The sequence below is a fragment of the Oryctolagus cuniculus genome, chromosome 3 (genome assembly GCF_964237555.1).
Source record: "Oryctolagus cuniculus chromosome 3, mOryCun1.1, whole genome shotgun sequence".
In the NCBI taxonomy this organism is placed as follows: Eukaryota; Metazoa; Chordata; class Mammalia; order Lagomorpha; family Leporidae; genus Oryctolagus; species Oryctolagus cuniculus.
The window spans coordinates 179,314,774-179,335,795 of NC_091434.1; the positions used below are offsets into that span (position 1 = coordinate 179,314,774).

Here is a 21,022-nt window from a genome sequence, read left to right on the forward strand (position 1 = left end):
ACATTGATTGGAAGATTCCAGACCTGCTAACTTATCCATTGCTGCACGTTCTGCATTTGTTGGAGTTTCTCCATAGTCAAAGGATTCAGGTCAAGCATTTTTGGCGAAGTTATTCCATGGACGGCATTGTATTCATACCTAGCATCCCGTCAGGAGACACAAACACAACTTGTCCTTTTGCTGGCAATGTTAAACTTGATCGTTTGGCTAAGATGGTATCCACAAGACTTCTCTGCTCCCTGTTTTCTTTTGAATTAAATATGTCGAGCTTTGAAACCATGGCAATCCTAATCTCCAACATTTCGTGTACTAGTTTTGGCATCCAATGATAGTTCTTGCTTGACCTAACATTTATTACCCTGGTGGCTACAAAATGGTGTCTTTCTGATTCTCTGTCATCTCTTATTTTAGTAGTTAGCATTCTTCTGTAAAAGAGATTTTCTCGGGGCCGACGCTATGGCATAGTGGGTAAAGCCGCTGACTGAAGTGCCAGCATGCCATATGGGTGCCGGTTCGAGTCCTGACTGCTCCACTTCCAATACAGCTCTCTGCTATGGCCTGGGAAAGCAGTAGAATATGGCCCAAGTCCTTGGGCCCCTGCACCTGTGTGGGAGACCCAGAAGAAGCTCCTGGCTTTGGATCAGCTCAACTCTAGCCACTGTGGCAAACTGGGGAGTGAACCAGCAGATGGAACACTCTCTCTCTCTCTTCTCTCTCTCTGCATAACTCTGACTTTCAAATAAATAAATCTTAAAAAATATTTTCTCTAGGGTAGGAAGTACCATGATGTTCTTAAAACCATATATATGGGGGCCAGCATTATAGCATAGGTTAATCCACCGCCTACAATGCCAACAACCCACATGGGTGCTGCTTCGTATCCCAGCTGCTCCACTTCCCCATCCAGCTCTCTAATGGCCTGGGAAAAGCAAAGGTAGACGGCCAAGTGCATGGACCTGTGCCACCTCTGTGGGAGACGTGGAAGAAGCTCATCACTCCTAGCTTCAGCCTGGCTCAGCACTGGCTTTTATGGGCATTTGGGGAGCAAACCACCAGATGGAAAAACTCTTTCAAATAAATACTTTTTAAAAACTGTATACATGAAATACATGATATTTGTTCCCTTGTATAAATTTTAAAAATTAAAAGAAGATTTTCCTCTCCATCTGCCTTTGGGGATTCTTCTTATTATTCAGCATATTGCACTGCATTTCTCCCACAATTCTTTTCTCTTTCAAAGTGCCCCAAATTTGTCCCAACTCCTGTGTCTTTTTTGACATGTCTTAATTACTTTGGAAGTCATATTCAGGAACAAAATGCTACAGGCTCACTCTGTACTTGCCTGCCCTAAGATTCTAAATATTCAGCTTTTAGTGTAAATGTGTTCTAGGGAAGCAATCAAGTCATTCATTTGTAAATAGGAAAGTTATTAAATCAGCCTGTAACAGGTAGAGAATCAAAAAATAATATAAGCAAGGAAGTGGTATTCTAGTTTTGACTTAAAGGATACAACACACCAAGACTACATTTGTTCCAGAAGTTGGGTTGAATGCATCAGAAACTTTCATGGAGGTAGGAAATTCCTTATCCAAAGAACAGAAGTAGCATGGAGTAATTAGCGGTAGCCAGATGACCAAGGTCTTAAGTGCCATGGCAAATGTGTGGGTGAGAAAGGATACTTTGGGCAGTTAGAGTCAACCATATATTCTTTCCATGGGAATGACGTAATCGCATATAGAACTCCAAGGACTGGGAAGAGGAAGGAATGATTTTCAGGAAGGAGTACAATTAGAATACCTGCTACATATCCAGGCAGAAGTCCATTTATTATAAACCTCAGAGGCTGTGGTATACATTCTCTTGGTAATTTTAAGTTTTGGATTTGGACTTTTTATTGTCAGTTATTTTTTTCTATAGTTTGTTTGATATTTCTCTGAATTCAACCTGTCTTTCTCACAGCTAAGCATATGTTAAGCATTCAAATGGTCGTTGATCCATTCATAAGTTGAAATAATTTGAAATAACTGGTTATGCTCACTTTGAGTTTAATGTTCCTTTTATACCCTGAGAGATTCTATAACTGTGTATCTACATGAGGAATGAAAATCAGTGTCTGTATAGTCAAACCCAAAACCAATGTTCCTCTGAAAAAATGGGTAATTGAATCATAAGCACAGTAGCTACTTCAATATTCTAGATCCACACTGTTTAATATAATAGCCACTATCTATATGTGGCTACTTACTACTTAAAATTTTACTTGTCCAAATTAATACTATAAATATAAAAATTAAGACATGCCATCCATGGATTTCAGGCTTAGTATGAAAAAGAAATGTAAAAATCTCATTAGCCATTTTATACTGATGACATGTTGAAATATTATGTTTAGTATATTGGCTTAATAATAACATTTTACCTATTTTTACTTTTTAAATTTCACTACTAGAACATTTAAGGAGACATATGTGGATTATGCATTTATACTTGACAGTGCTGGCATAGATAACTGAATGCATTTCTTAGATAGATGGTCTCAGATTATGTAAGATTCAAATATCAGCATAAATACAGACACTCCCTGACTTATGATGGCATTAAGTCCTGATGAATCTATTCTAAGTCAAAACTACTTTTAATTCACCCAACCCGCCACACATCACAGCTTAGCCTGGCCTCCACCAAACATGCCCACAACACATATAAGCATGAAATTAGGTAAAATCATCTAATACAAAGCCTGTTTTATAATAGTATTAATTACCTAATTTATTGAATGCCTGTAACCCACAAATGCTGGCAACACAGTACACCCCAGAGTATTGATTGTTCACCTTCACGAGTGCATGGTTGATAGGAAGCTGTGCTCACTGCCCTCGCCTGTTGCGTATGCCACAGCCTGTGCTCACTGCAAGGTATCACGTTGCATCTCACTAACCAGGAAAAGGCCAGAATTCAAAGTGTAATTGCTACAGAACGCCTATCACCTTTGCATCATTGTAAAGTCAAAAAATCATAAGCCAGGGACCATCTGTACACAATGCAATGTAGTACACCACTCTGCAAACAGGACTACTTGGAGTTTCTGTTGTCAAGGAATTGAAAAGGTAATACATTGATTTAATTTTTGAAAAATTTCAAGAGCAACCATAAGCATAAATGCTATCTGATGGATAATTTTCATGAATCCTTTGCAGGGTTCATATATGAAAATGTAAATAAGCAATTTTTAAAATGGAAAATATATGTGTATATGCTTTTCTATGACATGTAAATACATTTAATCTATAGGTAAATAAAAATTATAAAAACCAGTAATAGTGGGTGGATGTTAGGTATAGTATTGGTCTGCTATTGAAACCTGAGTCACATTTTTTTAACATATAAGCTGTTCGTCCAAACAGACTAAAGATCTTCAGAGAGAAAATTGTGAATGTGCAGTGGTTTCAAGATGGCATCCAGTATGTCCCTAAATTCCGTCTAATGTCCCAGGAAGGAAGGGAGCCTTAAGATTCATCCTAAGTTCATCAGACGTCTGTCTGGAGGATATGTATTCATTTCCGTCTGAGAGTTATTTTACATCCACACAGTCATCAGCTCCACTCCAGCAGGCTGCTGACAGCTCTGTGCTCCAGGGAAACACCAGTCTCAGTTCCCTTTTCAGAGCTCTTCAAAGAACTGCCTTATCCTCCCTTAGTACATGTTAGTGTCTCATTATCATCACAGCACGTGCATTTAGTTTCTCCATGCTTCATTTTCCTCATCTGTGAGCTGCAGGGGAAAATCTGCTATCCCTTACACACATGGTATTCTGTAAGGACTCATATGTGTTGCGTGAATGCGAATGATGCCCATATCAACTGTCACCTTGAATTGCATCTCCTAGGCAAAGCTAGTTCACTCTCTCCTGCTCCATCTTACCAATTTTAGAAATGTCTGCATTGCGTATTTTATAATTTCACTTATTTTTTGCAAAAGAATCAATGTCAATACACAGATTCTTCGAAGCCAGGCCAGGAACTCTGGGTATGCCTGTGACCCCCCTACAACAAAAGTATCATCTCCCATTTGTGTGTACAACCCATCCTGGCTGCCACACTCCTCAGCAGCCGCATGCTCTGTCCTTCTGCTGGGTTTGATTGTATATCTTTCTCTTTTACTGATAGGTTAGCAGCTTGAGGACATGTACACTCATTGTATCCCTAGGGCCTGGCACAGAGTCAAGCCTTCATAAGTATCTATAAAACAGATGTATGTGCACAGGTATGCAGGCCTAGGTGGCATATGAAATTGCAATTATTTCACAAAAGCTGGGTGGGCAATAGGAGTTTACCTCTCTGTACCTCAAAGCCATGTGTTTGGGCATTTGCTAATTGTTCAAATCATAACATCTCTATTTTTCATTTTCAAATACAATACTGATCTATTTTATCAAGATAATAGGAAAAAGCATAGAAGAGGAAAGTTTCTTAAATAGCCATTATAATATTAACCATAGAGTTCATGTAACTTCACTAAAGCAGATGTTATTTTCCACATTTTACAGCTGAGAAAACTGAGGCCAGAGAGTTTAAATGACTGAGCCAGTAGGGCTAGTGAAGGGTGGTAGGCAGGGCCTGAACCTGTGTCAGACTTATGAACCTCACCATTTTGGGCTGCTTATTGTTTGGACAGGGAGATGCCTGTCAGTGAAAGCACTTGAACACAGCAAACCTGCAGGTGCAAAGAAAACGAGTGTTTCCCACCCTTCATTTCCAACGCTTAAAGCATCAGAGGCTTTCCAAAGTACTTTTATTCTCTTGTTACGAAGTGCAGAAGCCACAGCCCACTAAGTTAGTTTGCAGAGCTGTGGTAGGCAGGAAACCAGGGGCAAATGGCCCTACTTAGCCTCCAACACGTGCACACCTGACATGAGAAGAGTTACGGAACAGAATTCCACCAATTGTACAGCACCTACTTTGCAGTCCTCAATCTTCACAGCTTTGGAGAAAAGCTGGTAAGAAATCACTGAGAGCATAGAACAGGAATTGCCTAATTCTCCACTTACCTTTGGAGAGAAAACAGTTTGAGATAACATTTTGTGAAATCTATAGTTTCCCCTATTTTTTAGGTTTTGTCATTTCCTATGAAGACTCAAAAGGCATGCTGTGCCTCTGTGTCCCCTAATGTACCTCCTGTTCAGTCTCTTCAGAACAGAAACGTAGCAGTTCTCACTGGCCAGTATTCTTACTGTCTAGACCAGAAGATAAGCCTCCACCAAACAGTCAACGACAATGGCTTTGAAGCTAATAGAGAAGCCATAACTTTTCCTTTCAGGCAGAGCAAGCAGGGTGAGGCGTTCCCACACATCATCGAGGGGCTTACAACCTTAGCTATCTGTTACCTTTACTCTTCGTGTTTTGTTGAAGACAGGACTTGCACTGAGTGACTAACTGCATCAGAGCAACCATGGTTAGCTGTACGCGACTGCCGGAAGAATCCGAGTCTAAATTGCAGTTCAGCCAGCCAAAGTTTCCACAAGTCTTCCAGGGAAGAAATGAAAGAATAATTTGTTTTTCTCCTATCTGTGCGAAGCTATCTCTGCCAATTTCATATACTTTATTTCATGATTCACCCTTTTAAATATTTGGGAAAAGGGAGTTCAGTCATAATTCCAAATATGTCCCTCAAAAAATTTTTCTTTTAAGAAGAACTTTAAGATTGTGTCTAAAAGTAGACCTCCTTGACTTGAGGAAAATCTATTACAAATAAACAGAATTACATTGAAATTTAAATGGATGATTTTATACTTCAGTATATTCATCTTAGTTTCTATCATTTTATTGTCCTCACTATAAAGTTGAAGATGATCATACATATCTGTTTTAACTGTTACTGTATAATAACGGACGTAGAATTTTAAATATTAGAAAATAAAAATGAAAACACAATTTCCAGAAACGCCAGTATGTATGTGAGTATCTGCCCCAAAAGCTAAAAGGCTAGTCTGCCTTCAGAAAATCAAATGTACATGCAACTGTGTACTAGAGGAACACTTTTATGTTGCTGTCCTTTTAACTTATATGAAACTTGTAATAACAAAATATATATTTCCTTTGTACCACTTCAGGAATATAATGTCACTCCCCACCCTCCCCCCACTCCAGCTGTTGCTATCTTTTACACCTGGTCAAAATAAATTTTATCAGGCAGGTGTTTGGTAGTGGGTGGTACGCTTGTACCCTAGTCAGTGTGCCTGGGTTCAGGTCTCATCCCTGCTCTCAATTTCAGCTTCCTGCTTATCCACATCCCAGGACGCAGCAAGTGATGGTTCAGGCAGTTCAGTCCCTGCACTCACATAGGAGATGAATTCCCTGTGCTCCCAGCTTTTACCTCGACTAGCTCCTGCTGTTGTAGGTACTTCAGGAGTGAACCAATGGATGGAAGCTCTCTTTCAAATAAAATTTCTTTTAAAACCCTAGGATTTTAATCTAATCATTTGTCTGGAAACTTAAGATGCATCGTGTCAGATTCAGGTAGGTTGAGCACATCAGGAAATGTCTAAAGTTGGCAGGCCTACTGAAGCCCTCTGAATTGCCTTTACAATTGATTAAACGGTACAAAATAGTCAAACTTCACCCCAGCTTCCTTCTTGGTAGTTGGGAAAACCTCAAAATCCTCAGCCTGGGATGGATCTCAGGGAGCCCCTTGGTGAGCTTGCTGGTTCCAGGCAAGATCACCACTGGGTCAAGACAAGGCTTCTCTGACAGATTTCAGGTTGACTGCAGTCAATCCCTCCATGACCACCACCCTCGCCCACTACCACGTGGTCATGTCCACATTTATAAACACATGTGTATCTATTACTATTGTTTAGGAACCCCCTCTCACAGCAGTCTCATACTCCTTAAGAGACCAGGGCTTCTTTTAACTGAAGTATCTCTTAGGGTCAGAATCACAGGAGGCCCATTCTGAATCCCTGTGTAGTTTTACTTTACACAATAATGTTTATGTTGACAACTATGAAAAAAGTTGCTGACAACTATGAAACTAATTTATCCAAAGTTCAAAAACAGTGTACACTATAATACTGATTAAACACCCTAGAATTCCATTTCTGAATTTTGCTCACAGTCACACATTTGAAAGTCTACCTTGACCTCTGAATTTTAATTTTACAGAACATACGCCATATTCACATGGGTTTCTATTAGAAAAAAGGACCAAAATGCCATATTTTTTAAGGTAACTAGTTTTCTGTCCCATATCATTTATACTTAAAGTACACAAAGATACAGTTTTAGCTTTAATAACTTACATAAAATGTTAATTCTAAACAGTCAAGAAAAATTTATATTGCATCCAGGCAAGAAGACAATCCAGTGCTGTGGCATAGCAGGTAAAGCAGCCGTATGCAGTGCTGGCGTCCTATATGGGTGCCAGTTCGAGTCCCGGCTACTCCTCGTCCAATCCAGCTCCCTGCTAACATGCCTGGCAAAGCAGCAGAGGACTGCCCAAGTGCTCCGGCCCCTGCACTTGTGGGAGACCCAGAAGCAGCTCCAGGCTCCCGGCCAGCCACTGCAGCCATTTGGGGAGTGAATCAGCAGATGGAAGACCTCTCTGTGTGTGTGTGTCACTGTAACTCTGCCTTTCAAAATAAATCAAAAAAAAAAAAAAAAGATCAGATCTGTAGCACATTACAGATCTGGGTTTTGGTTTGGTGGGAAAAAATTAGTACTAAGAATGTAAATCCCCAAGTGTAAAATGATCGATAACCAATTACAGAAAACTGGGTATGGCAAGTATGGAAACTTTCCATTTTAAAACTCCATATCCTGTATTTCACCTATGCCACTTTCATGTATCTTGTATCTAAACGTGTGCTTAATTGCGTTTTGGAAACTGCTGACGAAGTCAGCCCATGATGGAGAAAGGATGGCTCTCCCTAATCTTGTCCCTCCCTCCCTGTTCTTACAGAAAATGACGTGCTTAGTTTCGGAACACTGATCAGTGCTTGCAACACCTATGACGGGTCTGGCGTTGTGACTGTGGAAACTGACCAACCGCTGCTCTGGACCATGGCCATCAAACACTAGCCTGTCCAGGTGTGCCTCTGCCAGACCTCGCGGACAGCACACTGCTCAAAGCCAACATGCACTTGGGTTTCAGGAATCTCACCATCTCCGTGGGGAGCCCAGCACTCTTAAAGAAGTTTAGATAATCCAGGTATTACTGTAAATGTCAAACCGCAATTTTACAGGTGAATACTATGTATTTAATTAGTATGTAATTTCTATTACCTTTATTTGGAAAGCTAATGTGTGTCATTCCACTGTGAAACTCAAGACCAATTATTATGTCAACAATCATTCCATTTTTCCTAGAGAATTTTTAATTTTGAAGCAGAAATGTCTCAGTTGAGGTTGCTCTTGGAGTCTACCACATCCTTGAATGCTTAACAACAAGTACTACCTCTAAGTATCTGTCAATATTGGATTCCTCTATGTAATACAGATTACCTTTTATTGGGAAGAAAAGAAAAATCCTTCCAGATTAGGATGTTAGAACTGTATTTTTCTCTGGCCTTATTACTGTCTTTAGTGTTGTCATTTTAAAATAAAGAGCCAGTGATCCAATTTTAAATTTGAAAACAGGTGGTTATATAAGCTACAGGTGAAGAGAGAAATGATATAAAAGATAAATGATAATTCATGGGGCTGGCGCTGTGGCGTAGCAGGTGGAAGCCACCATCTGCAATGCCTGTACCCCATATAGGCGCCAGTTTGAGTCCGGGATGCTCCTCTTCTGATCCAGCTCTCTGCTGTGGCCTGGGAAAGCAGTGGAAGACGGCCCAAGTGCTTGGCCCCTGCACCCACAGGGAAACCTGCAAGAGGCTGCAGGCTCCTGGCTTCAGATCACCCCAGCTCCAGTCATTGCAGCCATTTGGGGAGTGAACCAGCAGATGAAAGACCTCTCTCTCTTTCTCTCTCTGCCTCTCTGATTTATTTATTTGAAAGGCAGAGTTACAGTCTTTTAAAAAATGATAATTCATGATGCCCTACTTACATGTTAAACCCAAACTCAGAAGTAAGCACGCTAAGTTTTAGTGGGTGATAGGCCATATCATCGGTACAACCTAGACCAAAAAGTTGCAGAGGAGAAAGCTAAGCATAAACATTGAATTGTTTGACATACCTCAGACTTGGAAAATGCTGGTTATAGACCACAAGTTTATTCAGATGACCAGGAAATCAGTCTGTCCATGTTGATAAATGAATATCCAAGGAGGCTACACCTGAAGCCCGTGCCTTTTGTCCCAATCTGCCGTTCACCAGCATCCCCTGGAGCCCTCCTCCTTAGCAGGAAAATGGAAGGGCTGGACTGGGTTTATCCGACATTCCTTCCACATCCAAATTCTCCGCTGTAAGGCAGGTAATAGGAATAAGCACTATTACTGACGTAGCCAGCTTCGAGCGGGTAGGAGATGTCGTCATGCTTCCATTGTCTATCCTTGTCGGTCCCACTTAGTAAGCCAGACCTCGCCATACAGACCTGGATTAAGGAGAACCTGCCCATCATGTTCTGTGTATCCAGAATCCCATTACTGTAAGAAAAGTGATCAACAACAGCATGAGGCACAGATTGTAAAGGGAAAATGAAAAAGGGATTTGTTGAACTAGCCTAGCCTGTGATTCTGAAGTTATTCAGTAGAAATAATTGTTAATTATTTTATGCAGATGTGAGAATAACATCATATATTAAATAAAGATATTTACTTATCAATATGTATGTGTGGTGTTTTTTAAGAAAATCCATTTCCTCACTTGCGTTTCATTCTGACCAATCTATCAGTGTGCATACCAAAAACTATTTGCTCAGGGGCCAGCTTGGTGGCGCACTAGGTTAATCCTCCGCCTGCGGCGCTGGCATCCCATATGGGCGCCAGGTTCTAGTCCTGGTTGCTCCTCTTCCAGTCCAGCTCTCTGCTGTGGCCCAGGAGGGCAGTGGAGGATGGTCCAAGTGCTTGGGCCCTGCACCCACAAGGGAGACCAGGAGGAAGCACCTGGCTCCTGGCTTTGGATCAGGATAGCTCCGGCCGTTGCAGCCATCTGGGGAGTGAACCAATGGAAGGAAGACCTTTCTCTGTCTCTCCCTCTGTCTGTCTGTAGCTCTACCTATCAAATAAAAATAAATAAAAAACTATTTGCTCAAACGATGATTAACAGCAAGAGTAGTTCTCTCCTGATGTCGGAGAACAGTCCTATACTATTAATCTCTTCCTCCAACAAACCACGCTCCCTGGAAGCTCTCCAGACCTTACAGGCCAGGTGTTTTACATTTACATCTTTTGGGGCCCCTGCTGCCACGTTGATAAAGTAAGAGTTTATGTCTACCTGTTCACATTCTAGGACGGAGAAAGGACAGGAAGGAAAACATTCAGGGGAGAAACAGTGTAACTGCTCCACGACAGAAAGTAAAGAAAAACCTGCAGAGGAAGAAGCCTGGGAAGTAAGAGGAGTGCAGTCAGAGTCAGAGGTCATGTCAGTGCCGAAGTGAAGGCGCAGTTCTAGGCCCTTCCCCGGCTCCTCAGCACAGGTGTAGGGCCCGGAGCCGTTGTGCACACACTTCCTGCCTTCCACTCACAGAAGGAAGTTGTTAAGAAGCCAGGGGGTTAAGAACAGTCAAGCACTAGATCCTGCAGAACCTCCTGCAGGAAAAACTTGTGTAGGACCTCCAAAGGCTGCCCTTAAACAAAACCTGCAACCAAGGAAATTAGAAGAGCAAAGGAGGAGTGGCCAGACCACGGTGGCAGTCTCAGCACTACTTTCTGCTTCACCAAAAGTTGACACCCAACCCCGTTTATGTCTTTGATTTCTAAAACAGTAGCTGTATACTCATTACTACTGCATATCCATAACCTATGTCTAGTACTTTAAAATTTAAAATTTTACTACTGGCTCTGGCTTTGTGGCAGAGTGGGTAGAGCCACCACCTACAATGCCAGCATCCCATATCAGTGTTGCTGGTTCAAGTCCCTGCTGCTCTGCATCTCAACCAGCTCCATTAAGCCTGGGAAAAGCAGAAGATGGCCCAAGCGCTTGGGCCCCCCGCCACCCATGTGGCAGACCTGGATAGTATTCTTGGCTCCTGACTTCTCCCAACCCAGCCCAGCCATGGCAGCCACTTGCAAAGTGAACAAGAGGATGAAAGATATCTCTTCCTCTCCCCCTCTCCTTCTCTGTCACTCTGCCTTTCAAGTAAATAAATCTCTTAAAAGACAAAAAAAGAAATCAAATTTTACTACCAAACATGCATATTCTATTTACCCTGAAGATCTTACCGAGGTTAGTAAATGAGTACTCATCAAAAAAATTATAGTTTTCTGAGCCGGCGCCGCGGCTCACTAGGCTAATCCTCTGCCTAGCGGTGCCGGCACACCGGGTTCTAGTCCCGGTCGGGGCGCCGGATTCTGTCCCGGTTGCCCCTCTTCCAGGCCAGCCCTCTGCTGTGGCCAGGGAGTGCAGTGGAGGATGGCCCAGGTGCTTGGGCCCTGCACCCGATGGGAGACCAGGAAAAGCACCTGGCTCCTGGCTCCTGCCATCGGATCAGCGCGGTGCGCCAGCCGCAGCGCGCCGGCCGCGGCGGCCATTGGAGGGTGAACCAACGGCAAAGGAAGACCTTTCTCTCTGTCTCTCTCTCTCACTGTCCACTCTGCCTGTCAAAAAAAAAAAAATTATAGTTTTCTGAAGCTTAGTGAACATGGGGACGGTAGGAATTTTTGTTGAAAAGCACCAAGAAGAGCAAGTGTTGTCCTGGAGGTTAAGATATGCACATCCCAAATCAGAGTGCCTGGGTTCAATTCCGGGCTCCAGCTTGCTGCTAAGGCAAACCCTGCAAAGCAGCTGTGATAACTCAACAGCTGGATTGAGTTTGTCTCCTGGCTTCAGCTCTGGCCTGTCCCTAGCTGTTGCAGGTATTTGGAGAGTGAACCAGCAGACAGGAGCTCGCTGTCTCTGTCTCTCAGATTATCATCCTATAACCACTGGAAGCCCACAGGAGGGATTCTCATGAAGCATGGGCCACCATTCCCAGTTCTGTGGGCTACTGAAAAATTAGGTACTGGTCTTAGTCTTAGAGCCCTTCCCTTCCTTACACTACTCCAGAGCAGTTTTCCTCTTTACATGGTTTCCCACCATGACGTTTAAGCATGTGTCCATTTATTGTTGACTTACAGTAGTCTGTAGGTGTTGAGATACAGGTACACCAGTGAACTCCGTGCGCCTCCCAGCAAGTCCCTCTTTTCTCCTTCCTGTTCAGTTCAGATCCTGACCTCAGCCAGGGGCCACAAAGAAGAAAATGCAAGTTGGGCCTCTGCTTCTTGGCCCTTTGACTTCCATCAGTTTCTTCCCCCCATGGGTTGGGTTTATAGCTTTTATAAACCCAGTGGCTGTTATCCCAAAATGGCACGTGGCTACCCAAATCCCTGAGTAGTGAAGACACGCTGTGATCACTGCTCTTGCAGGCAGCAGGGAAATCTGAAATGGGTGCAGCCATCGAACCCTGGCTGGAGTCCAAGTGATTATGCAATGTGATGAGGTGCATGAGTGGCCTGAGGCGCTGAGGATGGGCGGGAGATGGAAGGGTCTGGCAAAGGAATGCATTTTCATGCCTGCATTTCCGCAGAGCAGACACAGAGGGCTCCTCTTCGAGGATGGACGAGGGCCATCTCACTCGTTAGAATCACTGGGAGCAAAGAGGAGATACGAGCGGGCATTCATGAAGGTAAATGCTAGAGTTTCTGGGCTATGCTTCCATGTACGTGGGGTGTTTACTGCCTCAGGTGCCCACGTGTGTAAAACCGACCTTGCTGACTACCACTGCTCACACGCAGGCCTCCCAAAGCTACCCAACTTGCTGCAGTAAGGCATCACCTGGACTTGACATGATTCACACTGATGACATGCCAAGTTAGTAAACAGTAAGAACTTCTGTCCCCTAAGGCCCTTTATTATAGAAAAAGGTATGGTCTGAATGGTGACTTTCAAGCCATATTTACCATGACACATTCAAAATATATTTTACCTTGTGACCTTCTCCATAGTAGACACACACAACGGTGTGCATTCTAATAATTTTACTCTCAATTGAAAACACTCAGAAATATACTAGTTTAAAAAAAACACCTCAGGGAACAGCAAAAATCAATTAAAGGGACTTTTAGGGGAAAAAAAAAACTATTTATAAGAGTCCTACCTTGAATACATTAATTTTGTATGTTTAGAATAATAGCAACATGATTTTTAAAAATTATTTCCCAAAGGATTAAAATATTTCATGATTAATAATGCATCTTAATGTTTTGAACATTAAATGATCTGAATAAGTTACTACAAGCTAGCATATTTGAGCAAGAATATTGGCCTCATAACTTAACCTAGGTCTCACAGACCATTTTCTACTCCTGTTCTTGGTCTTTGTTTCAAAACCTTTATCTTCATCACAAACTAATAATAGTGTTTATTCTTATATGTGTTTTAAGAGGAATAACCTACCATTGACAGCAGATAGATTGTGATCTTATTTGGGAACAAGAAAATCAACTCCATTAGGAAGGGGAGGGGCTGTTAAATTATTTAAGTTGTCTCTGGAGCAGTCTATTTGGAATAAAATAAATGATCCTTCTATCCGTGCAGATTAAAATTGAAGCTACAAGGTCGACCACTCATCGGGCATCAGTGAGTACAGACTGGAAAACTCTGGGCAGATCAGTACGAGCTCGCCCTTCCTTGCCCACGGCAGATTTCACTTATCAATCATAATTTTCCTTTCTGATGAGCTCCAGCCTGAGCCTCAGAATTCATCTCGAAGCAGTTCTCTGGGCAGCCATGATCAATTATTCTCCATTGGCTTGGCATCCCTGGAGGCTCAGAGCTAATGTGCGACTTCACCACTGCTCACAGCAGCACTTGCTTTACAGCCAGGAAAGAGGCCGTGGCAGCATCAGTCTTCTTCACAGCTAATGGGAAGTCAACAGAGCCAAGCCTTGTCCCCTTGTGCTTAATTCACCAGGGAAAGCAAGGGCGTTGTACACAGCAAAACAAGAACTAGCTCCATCTCTACACAGAACTTGAAAAAAACATTAACAATTAAATGTTTCATAACAGACCCACACCTGGTCTACAGAGGAGTACACTGCTGAGTGAGTCCAAAGGTCAACAAGGAAATGTTAACCGATAGTCAGAGGGCTTGATTAAAGGCTGCAAATCATGCCTTAACATTTAGTCTTTTCAATAGTACTTTTCAAAATGAAAGACTAGTAATTAGTTAACAGCCAGTAGTTACATGTGAATAATAAACATTGGAAATTAAGAGTAAGATTCTGCACAAGAGGGTATTTGACCTAGTGGTTAAGACGACAGCTGTGCTGTTATCTGTGCCTGTGTCAGTTACCCGCACCTGCGTGCCATACCGGCCTCCAGCTGCTGCCTCCAGCTTCCCGCTCACGCTGACCCTGGGAGGCAGCAGCGATGGCTCACGTGACTGGGTTCCAGCCACCCACATGGGAACCAGGACTGAGTTCCTCTCTCTCTTCCTCCCTACCTCTGGTAGACAGATACCTTCCTCTCTAATTTTTAGAAATTCTGGGCCAGCGCCGCGGCTCACTAGGCTAATCCTCCGCCTTGCGGCGCCGGCATACCAGGTTCTAGTCCCGGTTGGGGCGCCAGATTCTGTCCCGGTTGCCCCTCTTCCAGGCCAGCTCTCCGCTGTGGCCAGGGAGTGCAGTGGAGGATGGCCCAAGTGCTGGGCCCTGCACCCCATGGGAGACCAGGAAAAGCACCTGGCTCCTGGCTCCTGCCATCGGATCAGCGCGGTGCGGCGGCCATTGGAGGGTGAACCAACGGCAAAGGAAGACCTTTCTCTCTGTCTCTCACTGTCCACTCTGCCTGTCAAAAAAAAAAAAAAAAAGAAAAAAGAAAAGAAAAGAAATTCTGCAAGAATTGAGCCGAGTTCCATCTGAATAGCAAAATTTATTTTGTGCCCAGCTGTTTAATACTGTGCGCCTCTGCTACAATATAAACCCCTTTAGGGCAAGGGCTTTGTCTTTCTTCTCTGCAGTCCCCCTGCTCCTAGAATAAGGCCTTGTCCGCAGCAACTGTGTACCCAGTCATTGTGCTACCACTGGTGCTTCAGCCAAACTTCCCACCCGGACCCACACCAAAGGGATCTACTGCAGGACTTCCTAGTCCCTGAAACTGTTGTTCCTTTCTTTCTTAAGCCCTAACCATTGCAAGCTTTATAGCAAATTTACCAAAGCTGCCCTTGAATAAGTTCTTCAGTCCTAAAGATAAATGTCTTCATTCTAGGTGGAGGTTAGAACTCGTTATAACCTTGCTCAGTCACAAAGATGGAAAAGGAAGTACTGTTCACAAGGCCAAGGTCAGGCTTAAAGGCATCATCCAAAGCAAAACATTCAGCTAGTGACAAAGGAAAATAAAAAGTCCAAGGAATTTTAAGTTTCCTGAAACAGAGACTTTAAAAAGTGAAACCAAGCAGGCAAGTAATGACAGAGGTTTAGAATACTGTTGGTTAAAAGAATCAAAGTCAAAGTCAATGTGAAGAACACATTTGATCGAAATGACCTAACAGGAAAAATACTGGTAAAAGGGTGAGAAGTTAACAAAATAATTTCTGGAAATCTTGTGGTTAGAGCAAATTGCAGACATAGAGCTCTAAGGAATGACATCACTGTGAGTTGAAGTGAGCTGCAAACAGCGTGTGCTATGCTCAAATGTTAGAAACAGTAACACTAGGGCCGGCGCCGTGGCTCAATAGGCTAATCCTCCACCTTGCGGCGCCGGCACACCGGGTTCTAGTCCCGGTTGGGGCGCCGGATTCTGTCCCGGTTGCCCCTCTTCCAGGCCAGCTCTCTGCTATGGCCAGGGAGTGCAGTGGAGGATGGCCCAGGTGCTTGGGCCCTGCACCCTATGGGAGACCAGGAAAAGCACCTGGATCCTGGCTCCTGCCATCGGATCAGCGCGGTGCGCCGGCTGCAGCGGCGGCCATTGGAGGGTGAACCAACCGCAAAGGAAGACCTTTCTCTCTCTGTCTCTCTCTCTCACTGTCCACTCTGCCTGTCAAAAAAAAAAAAAAAAAAAAAAAAAAAAAAAAAAAAAGAAACAGTAACACTAGATCATGATGTCATTTGCATTTAAATCTACATGTTCTATGAAGTAAACCTTGAATATGCACATAAAATTAGCCTGAAGACTCTAAACCCATAAAAAATGTTATGATTTCAATCTATCAAATTACCTGCACTAAACCCCGTTATTTGTGATTTTGACTCAGTGTTTTCCATTGAATGAATAAATAGCACTGTTACGTAACTTTTGAAAAGTTACTAAGGCCACAAAAGAATGTTTAGCATCCAAAAAATTATATCTAAAAAAGTATCACCCTATCACTTTATCACACACTTAGCAAATACTTGCAGAATGCATGAATAGGTTTCTATGTAACATTAAGATACTGTACTCGTCCTTTATAGAGATTCTTATGCCTTGTCCCACCATACCTTGCCGAATAAATCCAACAGTTTGTTTTATTGGCTTTGGAATTTTGAAAATATGTATCTCAAGAGTAACAAGGCTATAGTGAAGCTATGAACATAGAGCAAGGGATCTCTCAGAAGACAAGTTCTACTTTGTTCTACTAGAGGAAATACTTGCGTCCATCAGTGCTCTCTCTACTGTATCAACGCCATTAATTTAAAAACACTGTTCACTTTACCTTTAGTTCCATTTTAATGGAAAAACAAATTTTCTGGGCCCAAATGGTCCATACATTCTCCTCCTTTATTTTTATCCCTTAGAGTTCAGAGAAGCCTACATGAATAATGAAATGAAGAGAAATGGTGCAGAAATTTGTTGGGATAGCTTCTGGTCAGTGAATGTATTATTCATATTTTAAAACGACCTTTATAATCCAAGTTTTTATTCAATTCTATTGCAAGGAAGTGAGCACCATAGTCGGTCTGAATACATGTATGCCAGTGGCATTGGACAGTGAGTTTCATGAGAAAAATGGCATAGATTAAGTCATAAAGAAGCCAATACATCAGTTCTAAGGCTAGATGTTGGTAGAATAGACTTTTTAGGAATAAAGTAAGTTTTGTACATACACACACACATAAAATTTGCCCACAAGTAGGTTTTTAGCCCAACAGTTAATATGCCGACTTCCCATATCAGAATAATGGGATCAATGCCCAGCTCCATCTCTTGAAGCCAGCTTCCCACTAATGCAGACCTAGGAGGCAGTAGTGATAGGTTAAGTAACTGGGTTCCTGCCGCCCACATGGGAGCACTGGATTGAGTTCTCAGCTCCAGGCTTCAGTCCAGCCCAAGTCCTGGACATTGTGGGTATTTGGGGAATAAAACAGGAGATAGAAACTTTCTCTGTCTCCCTCTCCCTCTCCAACTGCCTGAATTTGACTCTGTAAAGAATTTTAATAAAAATAAACTTGCCCTAAATTATACAAAGTGGATATGTAAATACTCAGTTTCTTCTCCAGATTAAATACTACTAAGTCATTGTATATCGATACAAACATACAAAGACATAAATGACATTAGTCACACTGATGCTATTCTATGGTTAGCAATTCCACACATTGCTCTAAGGTTTAACTTTTCCTGGATAGATGTGTAATTTTTAAGAGCCAAAGTTCTACAATTAAGTTGTAATTGAAAGTCAAGTAAATAATATTAGACGCAAGGGGGATAGAATAAATATATTGACTACAAATAATTAAGGGTTGGGCCAGTGCTGTGGCGCAGCGAGTTAATGCCCTGGCCTGAAGCGCCGGCATCCCAGATGGGTGCCAATTCTAGTCCCAGCTGCTCCTCTTCTGATCCAGCTCTCTGCTATGGCCTGGGAAAGCAGTGGAGGATGGCTCAAGTCCTTGGGGCCCCTGCACCCACGTGGGAGTCCTGGAAGAAGCTCCTGGCTCCTGGCTTCAGATCGGCGCGGCTTCGGATCGGCGCAGCTCCGGCCATTGCAGCCAATTGGGGAGTGAACCAGCGGATGGAAGACCTCTCTCTCTGCCTCTCCTCTCTCTGTGTAACTCTTTCAAACAAATAAATAAATCTTTAAAAAAAATAATTAAGAGTTACAGGGGCCAGTACTGTGGCATAGTGGATAAAGCTGCTACCCCTAGTGTTGGTATCCCATATAGGCACTGGTTCAAGTCCCAGCTGCTCCATTTCTGATCCAGCTCTCTGCTATGGCCTGGGAAAGCAGTACAAGATGGCTGAAGTCCTTGGGCCCCTGCACCTGCATGAGAGACCCAGATGAAACTCCTGGCTCCTGATTGGTGCAGCTCACAGCTCTGGCCATTGTGGCCAATTGGGGAGTGAACCAGTGAATGGAAGACCTCTGTCTCTCCTCCTCTCTGTAACTCTTTCAAATAAATAAATCTTAAAAAAAAAAAAAAAAACAACAACTTACAGAAGCCCCAAGTTACTCAAATTTCTATTTATTCATATGCTAGCCTCCTCAAAAAAATTATATACACCAGGACCCTTTTGTCTATTTTTCATAAACCATAAAATTATTTAAAATTTGTATTAATTTATTTTAATTTTATTTGAAAGGAAGAGAGACAAAGATCTTCCATTGCTAGATTACTTCCAAAATGCCCACAACAGACAGAAGTGGGTCAGGTCAAAGTCAGGAGCCCAGAATTCCATCCAGGAACTTAAGTACTTAAGCCATTCTCTATTGTTTCCCAGGATGCACGTTAGCAAGAAGCTGGATAGGAAGTTTGGAGTAGCCAAGACTCAAACCAGGTGCCCCTTTATGGGATGTAGGAATCCCAAGCTGCTACTTAAGCCACCATGCTAAACACCCATCCCTAAAAACACAATCTTCTAGTAATTTTGTCATTGAACAATTACTTGCTTCCTCTAGACTTGTCAAACCCCCAAACAATAGAAGCATTTAATCCAAGGCTGGACAAATGTTTGTGGGGATCTGGTCTCAATCTCCCAGATTCTATGTTGGATAATTCTTAGGAAATCTAAAATTTTATACCTGTGTGCAGTTTGATGAAATGGATAAATATATATGCAACCTTGTGGATCTGTGCCACTTAGTTAAAATCGTCAGAAGTTATCTTAACATTGCATTTTCTACAAATGTATTCTTATAGCCTAACTAAAACATTACTGACATTGCATCTGCTACTGAGGTTTCCAGATGGAAGATTTATGATTGGTGAAGTGCTTGATCTACATAAGAATGCAGATGAAAGAATACACATAAACACGAGTTTCCTTGGTTAGATGAGAGTTCTGTTGTTCCAGGCAGAAGACCGACTAACCCTGTGTCATTTCATTGTAACAATGAGTTGATGTTCAATAAAGCAGAAAATCCAGTTAAATGGAATATCCAAACCTGATAGTATTGTCTGTAAACACACAGTTGAGTACCTAAGGAAGACATTAGAATACAATGATACCTTATAAGGTTTATAGTATGGTCAAATGTATTAGAAACAAATAAGAAAGGGGCAATAGGGCAGAAATAAGATATGGGAAAGAAAAATGTGTATGATATGGTAAGGCAGGCAAAGAAGACTGAAAACAGAGGGCAAAAATGTGATATTTGCTCCAGGAGAATGAAATATGGAAAAGTTACCTATTTGAAATATTTACATGTTCCAGCTTCACCTTTCTAAACCATTTGGAATGCTAGCTAGCATTACTTTAAAATATCAATACAAAATTAACAGTAGAAAATGGGCTTTTATGTATCCAATAAAAGGGATGAGAGAAGTTTATGATAACAGGTTAAGCACACAGAGGGGTGATGTGTATTTGGCACAGCAGCTGAAGTCACCCATTCCCCATGAGAGTGCCCGGTTTGAGCTCCAGTTTCTCTAATTCAACATTCTACTAATATACCTGGGAAACCGCAGATGCCAACATCCATCCTGCTAACGCTGGAGGTCAAGCCTCAGCCCTCACTGGGCTTGCCCCATCAGGTCAAGTATCAGACGGTCAACATTCAACAATGATCACATTTTCCTCTCAGTTTCCAAACACCACTCCCTCTATGGCTGGGTGCTCCTCTGTTCTGTTCTCCCTCCTCTCTTCCTCAGCCTCTGAATGTAGGGCAGCTCCTCGGCGACGTTTCATGCTTTTCTCTTACTACTCCTGCTTACTCCCAGCAGTCTCATGTAGCACAAGTACGGCCCCACCCATCAGCATGGAAACTCACGTACTGAGTTGTCAACTTGGCATCTGCACTCTGACAGCCAGCAGACTTTTCACCTCAATATGGCCAACACTGTGCTTCTCCACGAAGCCCACTCCATTGCTTACCTTCCCCATCTCCAAAGATGGTAACGCCATCCTTCCAATTGCTCAAGCCCAAACCCCCAAGTGGTTCTTGTATCCTTTCTCTCACACCTCCTAGATTTACTTTCTAAATGTACTGAAAACCTACTAACTTCTCACAATCACCACCATTATCACCTGGGTCCCAGCCATGTGATCCCTCACGTCTGCCAATGGACCCTTGCTTCTACTTTGTCCTCTGCAGCTGGTGTCAGTGTAGCAGCCTTGCCCAATCATGCTATTTTCCCTGCTTAAAAACCTTGAATGGCTTAGGGAAAAAAGTGAGTCTTTACAGTGGACTAAAGTGACCCAGATGATCTGAATGACTTCCCCATAACTAATCTTATTTTATACCCTCCCCCATTCATTCTGTTCAAGCTTTGTGAGCCTCCTTGCTATTCCTCTGTGGTACCCACTTGTATTTAGGGCCTTTGATACACACCTGGGCCCCAAGGTGCCTCAATGTGGTTTACAAAAATGAGCTTGCCCTAATGACACTAGGCATAATGGTGAAAAAATTAACCAAATAAAATACTATGTCATACTAGTCCATTAAGAATCTCCCCCCTCAAATTAAAAAAAAATCCCCAAATAAAAATATCCTCATCTAAAATATTCCCCTGACATAGTAATGAACTCTT

At 42.5% G+C, this 21,022-nt stretch overlaps 1 protein-coding gene across 6 annotated transcripts in view; it reads left to right on the forward strand.

Annotated features, from left to right (window-relative positions):
* TPK1 (thiamin pyrophosphokinase 1) overlaps window positions 1–9,764 on the forward strand; it is a 465,159-nt gene extending 455,395 nt beyond the window's left edge. For all 6 annotated transcript variants that reach the window (XM_051849818.2, XM_051849810.2, XM_051849814.2 and 3 more), the window contains one exon: window positions 7,957–9,764. In XM_051849818.2, the coding sequence (XP_051705778.1) occupies window positions 7,957–8,075 (119 nt within the window). In that variant the 3' untranslated portion in view covers window positions 8,076–9,764. The remainder of the gene's footprint in view (window positions 1–7,956) is intronic.
* Window positions 9,765–21,022: the final 11,258 nt, after the last annotated feature.